General features: G+C 55.7%; 6 protein-coding genes across 6 annotated transcripts; 4 read left to right on the top strand and 2 right to left on the bottom strand.

Moving 5' to 3' along the window:
* Nucleotides 1-852: 852 nt before the first annotated feature.
* On the top strand, nucleotides 853-2,283 carry CCMA1212_005449 (uncharacterized protein; the record flags this gene model as incomplete). Its single annotated transcript, XM_073702707.1, has 2 exons — nucleotides 853-982; nucleotides 1,034-2,283. The coding sequence occupies 2 exons, from the start codon at nucleotides 853-855 to the stop codon at nucleotides 2,281-2,283; spliced, it is 1,380 nt and encodes a 459-aa protein (XP_073558865.1).
* Nucleotides 2,284-4,461: 2,178 nt separating this feature from the next.
* On the top strand, nucleotides 4,462-6,024 carry CCMA1212_005450 (Aspartic protease pep1; the record flags this gene model as incomplete). Its single annotated transcript, XM_073702708.1, has 2 exons — nucleotides 4,462-5,830; nucleotides 5,897-6,024. The coding sequence occupies 2 exons, from the start codon at nucleotides 4,462-4,464 to the stop codon at nucleotides 6,022-6,024; spliced, it is 1,497 nt and encodes a 498-aa protein (XP_073559195.1).
* Nucleotides 6,025-6,724: 700 nt separating this feature from the next.
* Nucleotides 6,725-7,396, top strand: CCMA1212_005451 (uncharacterized protein; the record flags this gene model as incomplete). The annotated part of the gene is made up of 1 exon (XM_073702709.1): nucleotides 6,725-7,396. One exon carries the CDS (start codon nucleotides 6,725-6,727, stop codon nucleotides 7,394-7,396), a length of 672 nt encoding a protein of 223 aa, XP_073559196.1.
* Nucleotides 7,397-7,911: 515 nt separating this feature from the next.
* Nucleotides 7,912-8,265, top strand: CCMA1212_005452 (uncharacterized protein; the record flags this gene model as incomplete). Its single annotated transcript, XM_073702710.1, has 1 exon — nucleotides 7,912-8,265. The coding sequence occupies one exon, from the start codon at nucleotides 7,912-7,914 to the stop codon at nucleotides 8,263-8,265; it is 354 nt and encodes a 117-aa protein (XP_073559197.1).
* A 259-nt stretch (nucleotides 8,266-8,524) lies between these two features.
* Nucleotides 8,525-9,326, bottom strand: CCMA1212_005453 (uncharacterized protein; the record flags this gene model as incomplete). Its single annotated transcript, XM_073702711.1, has 2 exons — nucleotides 8,525-9,145; nucleotides 9,201-9,326. 2 exons carry the CDS (start codon nucleotides 9,324-9,326, stop codon nucleotides 8,525-8,527), a joined length of 747 nt encoding a protein of 248 aa, XP_073559198.1.
* A 396-nt stretch (nucleotides 9,327-9,722) lies between these two features.
* Nucleotides 9,723-10,631, bottom strand: CCMA1212_005454 (Isoflavone reductase-like protein P3; the record flags this gene model as incomplete). The annotated part of the gene is made up of 1 exon (XM_073702712.1): nucleotides 9,723-10,631. One exon carries the CDS (start codon nucleotides 10,629-10,631, stop codon nucleotides 9,723-9,725), a length of 909 nt encoding a protein of 302 aa, XP_073559199.1.
* Nucleotides 10,632-12,205: the final 1,574 nt, after the last annotated feature.

The raw sequence follows: 12,205 nt of genomic DNA on the forward strand, positions 1-12,205 counted from the left end.
GTGCCTTTTTCTTCTTCGTCTTTCTCGTGTTCACGGGGCACACAGCCGGGAAGTCATGAGCTGTCTTAGACGAGGGTTGAGCGTGGTGCATTTTTGCACTTTTTCTTTCTCCTTCTTTTTTACCTGCTTATAGGTGTTGTTTACAGATGAGATAGACTCGGCAGACTCACCATCTGGTCTCACTCTTCACGTGTCCGATGTGCCTTTTCCTCGTGCTGGTAGCATACAATCGGTTAGTGGCGGGCCATGACTCCAGCCAAGAGGATTCAGTCGTTCCCCCTCACCAAAGGGCGCAGATGCTTGTCTCTTTAGGCCTTAGCCTTGACGGATGACGGGTCATACGCGGCATGGATTTGCTCCCCGTGTCCGTAATTCACCAAACAAAGTGCCACAAGAGGCCAGTGGGCGTGAATCTGCGTGATCTCACTACTTGACCTAATCCCATTGGTAGTGCTTTTAAGCTCTGGTGGGGGGGGGGGGCTGGATGTAAGGCCGAAGCCGCTCCTTTGGAGGCGGGGCAGAAGACGATGAACATGCGTGAGAGATGAAGAGTCAGACGTGTCAATGCATGCAGTTGAGAGGTGAAGCTTGACCTGTCATTGTTTTATTGGCGTGATATGGTTCGCTTGTTTATACAGTGATTCGTTCATTGTTAATTGAGACACCGGTTCCGGAAGGGAGTGAGTCTTTTCGCCGGAGAGGTTTGAAGAGGGTGAGTTTGATGCATGGAGTGAGACTGCAAGTGATAAATACTGACGCTGCTGCAGGCACTTACTTGACTGGAACCAGAGGAGAAAGCAGGCAGTGCTTCGAGAATCTGTGCTTGACAGGACTGATTACTTTGGCCAAAACATGGCGTCTTTGCCGGTTCGTCAGCGAGAAGATGGAGAGGCGAAGGTTGGCGAGGATGGCTTCAAGGTGTTTGGCGGCGAGATGAAGAAGGACTTTTGTTTTGCTCCCGGCTGGACCAACCTCAACCAGGGTGAGTGCCCTCCCTACAACATCGACCTACTCTTGCTGACGCTCTACAAAGGCTCGTACGGCTCCATCCCCCGGGCCATCCAAGCAAAACTGCGCAGCTACCAGGACGACATCGAGGCCCGGCCCGACCCCTTCATCCGCTTCGAGCACGCCCGGCTGACGGACGAATCGCGCTCCGCCGTCGCGGGCGTGCTCAATGCCCCCGTCGAGGCCGTCGTCTTCGTCAACAACGCGACCGAGGGCGTCAACACCGTCTTCCGCAACATCAAGTGGGACGCCGACGGCAAGGACGTGGCGCTCTACTTTTCGACCGTGTACGAGTCGTGCGGCAAGGTGATTGATTTCCTGTACGACTATCACGGGGAGGACCGGCTGTCGAGCCGCGAGATTGAGATTGCGTATCCGATTGAGGACGACGAGATATTGCGGCGCTTCAGGGAGGCTGTGCGACAGGTTGAGAGCGAGGGCAAGCGTGCCAAGATTTGCATCTTTGACGTGGTGTCTTCGCGGCCGGGGGTTGTGTTTCCGTGGGAGCGCATGGTGGCTGCGTGTCGCGAGCTGGGGGTGTTGAGTCTTGTGGATGGCGCGCAGGGGATAGGCATGGTGAGGCTGGACTTGGGCGCCGCGGACCCGGACTTCTTCGTGTCGAATTGTCACAAGTGGTTGTTCGTGCCGAGGGGGTGCGCGGTGTTTTATGTGCCTGTGCGGAATCAGCATTTGCTGCCGTCGACGCTGGCGACGAGCCATGGGTATGCTTCGTTGACGGGGAAGAGGAGCGGCGCGCCGGCGAAGGCGGATGCGGCCAAGAGCGCCTTTGTGAGTAACTTTGAGTTTACGGGGACGAGGGACTATTCGCCGATTTTTTGCGTCAAGGATGCGGTTGCGTATCGGAGGGATGTGTTGGGCGGTGAGGAGAGGATTTTGGAGTATCTTTGGGATTTGAACAAGAAGGGGAGTAGGCTTGTTGCGGAGAGGCTGGGGACGGAGGTTTTGGAGAATGGGAAGGGGACGTTGACGAACTGCGCGATGGCGAATATTGCGTTGCCTTTGTGGAAGGGTGAGGAGGGAAAGGAGGGGGATGTGGTTGTGCCTGAGGAGGATGGGGATAGGGTGGTTGTTTGGATGATGAGCACGATGGCGAGGGATTACAGTACGATTGTGCCCATGTTTTGGCTGGGGGGGAGGTTTTGGGTGAGGATGAGTGCGCAGGTGTATTTGGATTTGAAGGATTATGAGTATGGGGCGGAGGTGTTGGGGAAGTTGGTTGAGAGGGTTGGGAGGGGGGAGTATAAGGGTGTTTAGGATGGTTGAAGGATGGAGGTTGGAGATCTGGGAGTATGGAATAAGTTTGAAGGGTATGATGTTTGGCTTGCCTGTCAGACGCTGGGATGGCTGGGATGGAGCATGCTGGAGTGTGAATAAGAGATGTGAAGAATGCTGGAACCTTCTGACTCGGTTTCTCGACTTGGAAACAGACTACTGGTTTGTGTTAAAGGAACTATATATACAGGGATACAAGTATAACATGTATAAGCATCGCTCTCTGCGCTTATATAGGTTCATGTTTCTCGTCAAGCTTGTCAGGGTCGTCAGGCTTGCCCGGAATCATTACCCTGTATTATGACACAATCCATGGATAATAGGGAAGCGAACGCCAGACCTGTGGAAACGGAGTGTTTGCACTACAATAGGGGCATGTGGAATCATGGCCAACATCTGCCTCATTCCCTAGAGAGAGCAAGTCGTTGATCCGATAGCTTTGCTTTATTGGCATGGCTTCACGGCCAGCCAAGACTGGTTCATAGCATCACCACCCTCCTGTTCCGGTTCATACGGAGGCCTTTCGTCCCCTCGGCATCATCAATTCATCCGGAACAGAAACCGACGAGATTAAGCAGCAATCAATCGAGCCGTCGCATGAACAAGCTTACTTGCCTCGGCAGTCTGGATCGCAACAACAGACGAAAATTTGAACGATGCATGACAGGATCGCCGGCTTCAAGGGCCCTTCTAAGAAGGTTGTACCGGACTCAAAACAGCCATTTTCTTCCAAGCTGCCTCTTTTCGATAAATGCTTCACTAGCGAGAGAAGGCCGATCACATCACTTTAAGCATTCTACGGAGATGAAGACAGAGGCTTTTTGATGATGGTGGATGTAATATTCCAAGTGGGCGCTACGTTGCCTGTTTCAGAACGACGGGGATCCTGTCGAGCCGCGAAGCGCCGGGATTCCGCACATTTTTTAGGCGCTGTTTCAGCCTCTCTGAAACATTAGCATTGAAGGGGAACGAATGACCTCTGTGGAAAGCGGGTTCGGATGGTTGGCTGGGGAGGCATTTCGGGGATATTATTCTCGCTGGGGGGTTTGAATCGCTTGGCTTTGAAACGTCCACTTGGGAAGGGAGGGGAGCAGTTGGTTGAGAGTGATGAGGCGTCTCGTGGATGCGTACGAAGTACGATTTCGGGTTAACTTGTGTTAGAGATTTGCTGAGGATTTGAGGAGTTGCGATGCTTGTTGCTGTTTGGATTTGCCCTGTATTCCATATTGGCCCGAAATTGAGCATGAACAGCCGGAAATTGGTATGATGAACGAGCTCCCTTTTACATCTCTGCTGCTCTGCTTAAACACACTTACACGCCCCTCAGTATAGTAATGGCAGCCTCATCAATATCGATCACAGACTGCCTCACATCATCCACGACACAACTACAGAATAGTATTACACTCACCATATCATCCCGTCTGCTCCCCAGCCTCACAACCAAACCTCCTCCGGATCCGCGGCACAGCAGCAACCGGGCCCATGACTCCGTCCCCCCCAGGCTAACGGACCAGGATTCTCCAAGCCCAGCCAGTTGCCGGTCCAGGGCCCTCGCGGCCCCACCCATTGTGAGGCGTCCTTTGTCTGAAGCTTGGCTCTCCCCGGACAGGCAGCTTCTCCAACTGTGGCCGTCGGCGACTTACATGGCGATACGGCCTTATGGGCCGTTCATGCGAGGAAATGAGGCGACGAGAGGCTACGGGATGAAGCTGGGAACATGGGCAAATCGAGGCTTGTTAGTGGTGGACAGGGGAACGGATGCTGGTTGATGCTGAGACTGTCCGCGTCTCCTCCTGTTGTGGTGCCTCCCCTGGTTCCGATCGGCCATCGCCAAGTATCGCCAAGTAAACATCTATAGGAGAGCATATATATATATATATATATACTAATCTCTCTCTTCGTTTGCGTCTCTTCTTTTTCTTCTTTTCTTGGCCAGACCTCTGTGAGGGACCGAAACAACAAAGTCTTTTTTTTTTTCTTCGTTTCCCTTTTCCTTCTTCCTTTCTTCTTCCGTTCTCTTCAACAACCACCTGGTGTGGTTTTTTATATCCCTTTTCTTGTATATACACATCAAATCAACTCTCCTTTTCCCAATCCATTGCCGCGATTCTTTTTTTTGTATATCCCATACAAAAGTACAAGACAGAGCCATCCAAAATGCACTCACGACTCCTCATAACGGCCCTCTTCCTGGGCCTCATCGCCCTGGTCTCGGCCTCGGCCATCCCCATCCAGAAACGCGGCTCCTTCAAGGTCGAGCGGAGGGCCAACCCCAACTTCACCGGCAACGACGGCCTCAAGGCCATGGCCAAGGCGTACCGCAAGTTCGGCTGGACCATGCCCCAGGACCTCAAGGACGCGCTGGCGGTGCGCGAGGCGGCCGTCGTGGCCCGGAGAGCGGCGGCTGCGCAGGAGGCTGCTGCTGCTGCTGCGAAGACGAAGAGCAGGCGGTCGTTGTTGGATCTCTTGGGTGAGCTTGGCTTGCTTGGGGGCAATGGTGGGAACGGAGGAAACGATGATGCCAATGCCAATGCCGGCAGCGGAAGACATCACCACGGCAATGGAAACGGCAACGGTCAAGGTCAAGGTCAAGGTCAGGGCCAAGCTGCCGGAGGAAACCAGACTCAGGCTGCCCCAGCCCCAGCCCCAACCCAGCCCGCCTCCGGCCAGGTCGGAAGCGTCACAAACACCCCCGAGGGCAACGACGTCGAGTTCCTGTCCCCCGTCAAGATCGGCGGCCAGACGCTCAACCTCGACTTCGACACGGGCTCGTCTGACCTCTGGGTCTTCAACACGGCCATGGACCCCTCGCTGACGGCCGGCCACACGCTGTACGATCCCACCAAGAGCAAGACGTTCAAGCAGATCCAGGGCGCGCAGTTCCTCGTCCAGTACGGCGACGGCTCCGGCGCCGAGGGCGTCGTCGGCACCGACGTTGTCGACGTGGGCGGCGCCGTCTTTGATGCCCAGGCCGTCGAAATCGCCACGGCCGTCACGCAGCAGTTTGTCGACGACCAGCAGAACGACGGGCTCATGGGCCTGGCCTTCTCCAAGCTCAACACCGTCCAGCCGCAGCAGCAGAAGACGTTCCTCGACAACGTCCAGAGCTCCCTCGCCGAGCCCGTCTTCACCGCCGACCTCAAGAAGGGCCAGCCCGGCACGTACACGTTTGGCGCCGTCGACGCCTCGGCCTTCCAGGGCGACCTGACCTGGGTCGACGTCGACAACTCGCAGGGCTTCTGGCAGTTTAGCAGCGAGTCGTTTGCCGTCGACGGCGGCGCGACGCAGCAGGCCACGGCCGGCGGCCAGGCCATTGCCGACACTGGCACGACTCTCCTGCTGGCCGATCCCATCATCGTCCAGGGCTACTACTCAAAGGTCCAGGGCGCGCAGAACGACTCGCAGGCTGGTGGCTTTACCGTCCCGTGCGATGCACAGCTGCCCGACTTGGATCTGGACGTTGGCGGAAAGTATGTGGCCCGGATCAGCGGTTCGGACCTCAACTTTGCGCCGGTTCAGGGAAACAGTAAGTTGCTAACCCCGTCATGTTTGTATGTTCAAGAGGTCTCGATGGCTGACAATGTTTCGACAGCTTGCTTTGGTGGTCTTCAGGCAACGACGCAGGGCGGCCTGGGTGTCTACGGCGACATCTTCTTCAAGTCGCAGTTTGTGGCGTTCAACATTGGCAACAACACGCTGGGCCTGGCTCCTCATGCGTAAGACAAGAAAAAGGCGAGATGAGCAAGAGACACTGGAAGCAAAAGAGGAGGATAGAAACAAGCATAGAAAGGGAATGATGAAAAAAAAAAGACTTTGTCTAAAAAACAGAAACCTAATGATTCTGAATGCTTCGTGATTGCGGTAAAATCGTATGAAGAATCCTGCATGAATTCTATATGCATTGAAAAGTGAGCATTTGCTGTAGAGTTGAGGCTTGCCATGGGCCTTGTTCGTTGTTGTGGAACTTCTTCCAACTGCGTATACATACCGACGGATAATTTGAAATCTTTTGCGTGGTCGTCTTCGTATTCCCACCCCCCTTTGCTCTACAGTACGTTACGCCACAAGGGGCAAGACATGAATAATGCATGCAGATGAACTCGATAGGCGCAGAGCGATAGTACATACACGCTATCAATTGTTTGAGATGAGCGGAACTGCTGGGTTGATGTGATAAGCCAACGGCATTCCACTTACAGGGACCGACTGCAGGTGGACGGGGAGGAGGAGGAGGAGGGTTATTACCACAGTATAAGTAAATTGCTTCCCCACACACAAACCGGTAGGGTTGTCGTCAACCAATTTTACCCTTTGTCAGTTGTTCTCTGTTATAAGAGACACTCAACCTGACTACTGCTCCAGAGCACATGTCATCATCACATCGCTCTCTCCTCGAGTTGCTCACCCATCATCCGCCAGCATGCCAGAGCCAGAGCAAGCTCCAGAGCCAGAGCAAGCTCCAGAGCCAGAGCTCTCCAGGCGCCCCGACACGACGCGCGACCAGCGACGCGACTGCCAGCTCATGCGCCGCCTGGGCTACACGCAGTCGGCCATCAGCCGCGAGCTGGGCCTGTCGCTGGGCCAGGTGCAGTACGCCCTCTCGCACGCCGAGACGCCCATCACGCGGCCCGGCCGGCCGAGCAAGCTGAGCGAGGCCCAGGTCGAGCAGCTCAAGGCCTTCATGGCCGCGTCCCCGGCCAACGAGCGGATGCCGTACGCCAAGATCCCGCAGGCGCTGGGCTGGGACGTCGGCGAGTACTGCATCCGGCACGCGCTGCGGAAGCTGGGGTATAAGAGGCCGGCGGGGGGAGGGCGGAGGACGTCGTCTGGGGTGCAGAGCATCAAGAAGAAGAGGACGGGGGAGGCGTCCAACTCTGTGTCCGTGCATGTGCCCGAGCATGCATCTGCGTCTGCGTCCGCTGTTGGCGATGGTGCTGGTGCTGCTTCTTCAGCTGCTTCGGCGACTGCTTCGCCAAATACTGCTACTTCATCAGCTCCTCCATCCGCTACTCCGGGGCCCGGGCCGGAACCTGCTGCCGGACCCGGTGATGAGGCTGAAGCTGAAGCTGAACAAGGAGGAGGCGACCCGTGACTCGAGCTGGTGACGGGTGTAGCAACTCAATCTTGCCTCGCCTCTGGCCAACAGCAGGAATATCTGATGCACCACGTTTACACACAGTCCCGAGAAGACGCGTCGAGCCTCGGCTGATCCCCCTCCCACCATCCGTGAGGCTGAACGTGTCACAGACGCCTTTTCCCTTCGGCCCGTTCTGACCGTTAACCCCGCATTCCTTTGATCTGCCTTGAAGGAGCTGGGCGAGGCGAAATTGTGTTGGACGGGGGCAGATCCAACTGCTCTGGGAAGCATAATCCGGATATGCTTAATAAAGAGGAGAGAGTGTCTGGGGTTCAGCTGGATGGCTGACCGCGTCTAGCGTGAGGCTGTGGGACGTGCAGACAAAATCTATGTCGGCCATTGATCTGCCATTCTCTGCGGATGCTTTTTGGTCGTCATATACGCAACGATGCCGATCTGGGCATGACGACAAGCACAATTGTATAATTCAACCCAACTACAAACATCATCAAGAGCAAACAGCAGCAACAATGGGCAACTCCTCCTCCTCCCCCTCTTCCTCAGACTCGCCCAACACCACAGACAAGAAAAAGAGCGTCTACCGCCGCTACGAAGACAAGAAGCGCGGCCCGGGCCTCACGGACGAAGACATCCTCAAGCACACCGGCAAGACGCGCGACCAGCTCAACGCCTGGGCCGAGACGCAGCCCGGCGTGGGCAAGAACCAGCCCGCGGGCAAGATCAGCGTCGGGCCGGCGTCGGGGTTCGTGGGCGCGGGCGCAGGAGGGGGGCTGGGCGGATGGGGGGCCGAGGGGACGAGGAAGATGAAGTTTCCGCCGGAGCAGGCGGCTGTGAAGAGTGTGGATGAGTCGGATGATGAGTAGGGGGGTTGATGGGGTGGATGTTGGACGCTTGGTGTCCTGCGTCTGGGTTGTTACTCTTTCTCAAGATTTGTTTGGCTATACGTGTCCATCTCGGCATCTCTTGGGGAGGGTGGAAAGTTGCGAAGGGGGAGCAGCGAGCGAGCATGTCTTTATATTGTCTACAGACCTCATTATGATACACACGACTGAATGCCTCGTCTTCTTCTCCATCACCCTGTTCCGAGTCGAATTCCTTTCCTCCGTCACCCATCGAACCAATCTATTGCCACATGTCCTCGGTTTCGCCGTTCGCCTCATGCAGTTGCTGTCGAATCCCTGCGTCGACTACATCCCCACCAGACTCGTCAGAGAGAGAACCGTCCTCGATGAAAAATAGATCCATCAGCCACCGGTCATCAGGATGAACAGCCGTCCGACGTTCCGCGACCTGATCATCTACGCACACGTCCTCCATCGTGACCGATGAAACGTCAGAGCCGCCCTCGCATTTGATATGCTGATGAGCAATTGAGTTCTTGATATCGTCGTAGGAGACATCTCCTGTCTCGAATGGTTCGGCCTCTGCGAACATCTGCATGCTCTCGTCGGAGACTTGCTTTTCCATCCTGATGGGCTGAGGTGTTGGACAGCTGGGACGATGACCTGGAGATTCGGTCTGATGCCACAGGAGCTGGCGTTTCCATCTGTCTGAGTCACCGTCGATTTGGACAGTTACAGCACCTCCCCCGGTCCAAGCTGTGGGTTTGCTTTGGCCTCCATCTGCTTCGTATCTTCGGGGCGTCAGGGTAAAAGGAGCATCGACACGCTGGTCTCGATACTCCCAATTCGGCGTCTGGGTTGCTTCGTCGTAATAGTTGTGACGCGGCTGCAGATGGTATCCCTCGATTCGTTAGCAGAGACAGTTGGCTATCAACGGTATGCTTGCGAAGTCATACCTCGTGTTGCCGACACTTCTTCTGCCATTGCATGGGCTCTATTTCCGCATCGTCGATCTCGTGCTGGTCTGAGACGAGGAGAGAAGTCTGGGATTTGAATCTGAAGCCGTACAGGGAGTCTTCCATGTCTAATGTCGGGGAGACTATGGGTGTGATGAATCACGTCCACACTTGAGGCTTGAGAGTTGTTTGGGATATGCTGAAGGTGAGATGGAGATCGGAGAGGCTAGTTATAACATTGAGAGATCTATTTACTCGACTCCTGTCATTCAATGCGCCTTTTATGCTTCCTTACCATGGTTAAGCGGGCGATTTCAGTCACCTCGTTCATTGGGAGTGACCATCGACCAATCGTGTTATAAGGGCTCATTAAATGCAGTGACTATAGCTTCGTTTAGGATAGGCATGTCACCAATGACTTACACTCAGAGTCAATTAAATGTACAAGACACAAATTTCATCTATTGCAGGACAAGGCATATCACGCTACAATACATTCAGAGCCATCCGCGTGCAACAAACCTAGTTGTTAAGCTTCTCCTTGACAATCGCCTTGATCTCCTCCTCAGTCAACTGCTTAATCCCCAACAGCTCATTATCCAGCTCCTCAAACTTGGGTCCGTACCGCTCATCATTGATCGCACGCAAGATATAAGGCGCAAACGTCTCGCCGTCAAAGAGTCCCTTTGCAAGCCTCTCGTCAGCAGCCTTGGTGAGATCATCCAGCTTAACAACCTCCGGCTGCCAGTCCCTCTCCGGCGCAACCTCCTTTGCAATCTCCAGCAGCTGCGCCTGCGAAATAGCCGCGCTCTGGAACTTGACGGCCCGGTTCTTGGTCTCCTCAGGCTTAGACAAGACGGCGACGACGGCCTGGGCAACAGCGTCGAGCGTCGACGTGCTAAAGACGGCGTTGCCCCCGTCGTACAGCAGCGGGCGGGCGCCGGCGCTGCGGAAGATGAAGTCGTACTGCAGGCCCCAGTCGAAAAACGGCCCGGTGTAGACAAACGTGTACGTGAGCGGCGTCGCCTGGGCCTTCTCCTCGAGGTACCGCGCGACCTCGACCTTGGGCGCGAAGACGGGCAGCTTGGCGGCGAGCGGGTTGGCCAGGTCGCAGCCGAACTCGGAGGGCAGGAAGCGCTTGACGCCGGCGGCAACGGCGGCGTCGACGAGCTTCTTTTGCTCGGCGCCGAGGGCGGCGCTGCCGACGGTGGACACGACGGCGTCCTGGCCGGCGAGGGCGGCGGTTAGGGAGTCGACCGAGGTGAAGTCGACGTCGACGGTGCGCACGCCGTCGGGGATCGTGGAGGGGGAGGAGGAGGCGCGGCGGAGGACGGTGACGGTGAAGTTGGAGGCGAGGAGGGCGGGGAGGAGGACCTTGCCGACGTTGCCGCTGGCGCCGACGAGGGCGATGTTCTTTAGGGCGGTGGCCATTGCTTGGGTGGTGATGATGATGTTGTTGTGTGTAAGTGAAGAGTGTGTAAGTGAATGCTGTGAATGGTTGCACAGATGCTCGAGAGTTGTCGACCGGAGTCGAAAGCAACTTGGATCAAGGCATCCTGGCCGTCTTTATATCTTGAACCTGGCACCCTATCCATGAACCGTAGCATCAACTTCGTCTTCCCCCCATCGAGGCAAAAGAGCCATCTTTGCCTCTCCCACACTGATTTCCAAGCAGCCTCGCATCACTACGTCGATGCTCCAATCTGCTTGGCCATATCCCCGCGATTATGCAATCCCCATCGCCGTCGACACAATCGCATGATCAAGATTGTTCCGTTCATCTCGCCGCCTTGCCTCGGTTAATCCAATCGATCCTCCTGCTACACCACAGCCGCGCGCTTTCGATTGTGGGGGAAACTGATATGCAGCTTCCGTTTCATCATCTTCCTCCCCTTCTTATGAGCCCACCATCTGCGAACTACACCGTCATCAGCAGCAACTCTCTCCCCCTGGCTACTTAGAGTGTGGACACTTCGGATCACTTCCCGAGCCCGTCCGCCAGCCACTACATGCTACAAGTAATTCTAGCACCTGGACCAACCCCCAGGCCTTTCTCCAGTGCTCATTGTGAGCTGACGGCCCAAAGCTGAGAATGAAGTACTGCAGTCTAGTCCTGCTACTAAAGAGAAGAAGCAGCTGAGACAGGCCCCGACTAGCCTCGATCGGGAGTGGGAGACGCCGAGGAATGCCAGCCCTCACCGAAGGCGCTGCCGTCAGAACCCCCAGAAAGTGGGATGGCCGAGGCTCTTGGCTCTCTTCGCTGCATGAAAGTCGCTGAAGCGTGTAAGCCGTCAGTGGTTTGCCGGGGGTGCAGATTTATCATCCCCCATCGGCCTCCCGAGGATCCTTGACCTGTCATCCCACTGACAGTCCGGTGGCTTCTTTCTTTCACCTTTCTTCTTTTTTTCTTTTTCTTCCTGGTGTCTCTTCTTACTCGCATCCTGAGTCATTCGGTAATGTTTCGTCTTTAATTCCGTTGGGCGTGCATCATCGGCCCCTGACCAAACGATCCAAGTTCTCTAATCCCCATCCTCGCATCCCACCACGGCTCCGATCCCGCCTCACCACCAAGCTCGATCCCGATTGTAGTGGCATCTCGCCAACCAACTGCACTTGCACGGCTGCATCGCCAAACGGTCGACTTGCGGCTGTGGGTTGCATTGCTCTCTAGTTGCCATCAAATTACCGCCACTGTATCTCGTCAATTCTTTTCAACCTCAAAGTACTTTTGAGAATCTTGCGCTGTAGTCCGCTTTCCGGCTGCATCTCGACCCATCGGTCTCGGCTCCGGTGGGAGAAGCACACCAACATCCCCAGAGTCGCACATTCAGCAAGATACCAGCATTTGCCTAATACGGCCCCTCCCCAATCATCACCGGATCTTCCCGCGCCACATCTCTCATCTGCAACGAAACCCCCGGCAGCGTTTTCCCTGTTCTCCCTCGCTCTTAGGTAACAGCAAAATCAAAAAGCGAGTCCACCACCCCTCCCCCCCTTCGGACGGG

The sequence above is a fragment of the Trichoderma ghanense genome (assembly GCF_004382785.1).
Source record: "Trichoderma ghanense strain CCMA-1212 chromosome Unknown scaffold_5, whole genome shotgun sequence".
NCBI lineage: Eukaryota > Fungi > Ascomycota > Sordariomycetes > Hypocreales > Hypocreaceae > Trichoderma > Trichoderma ghanense.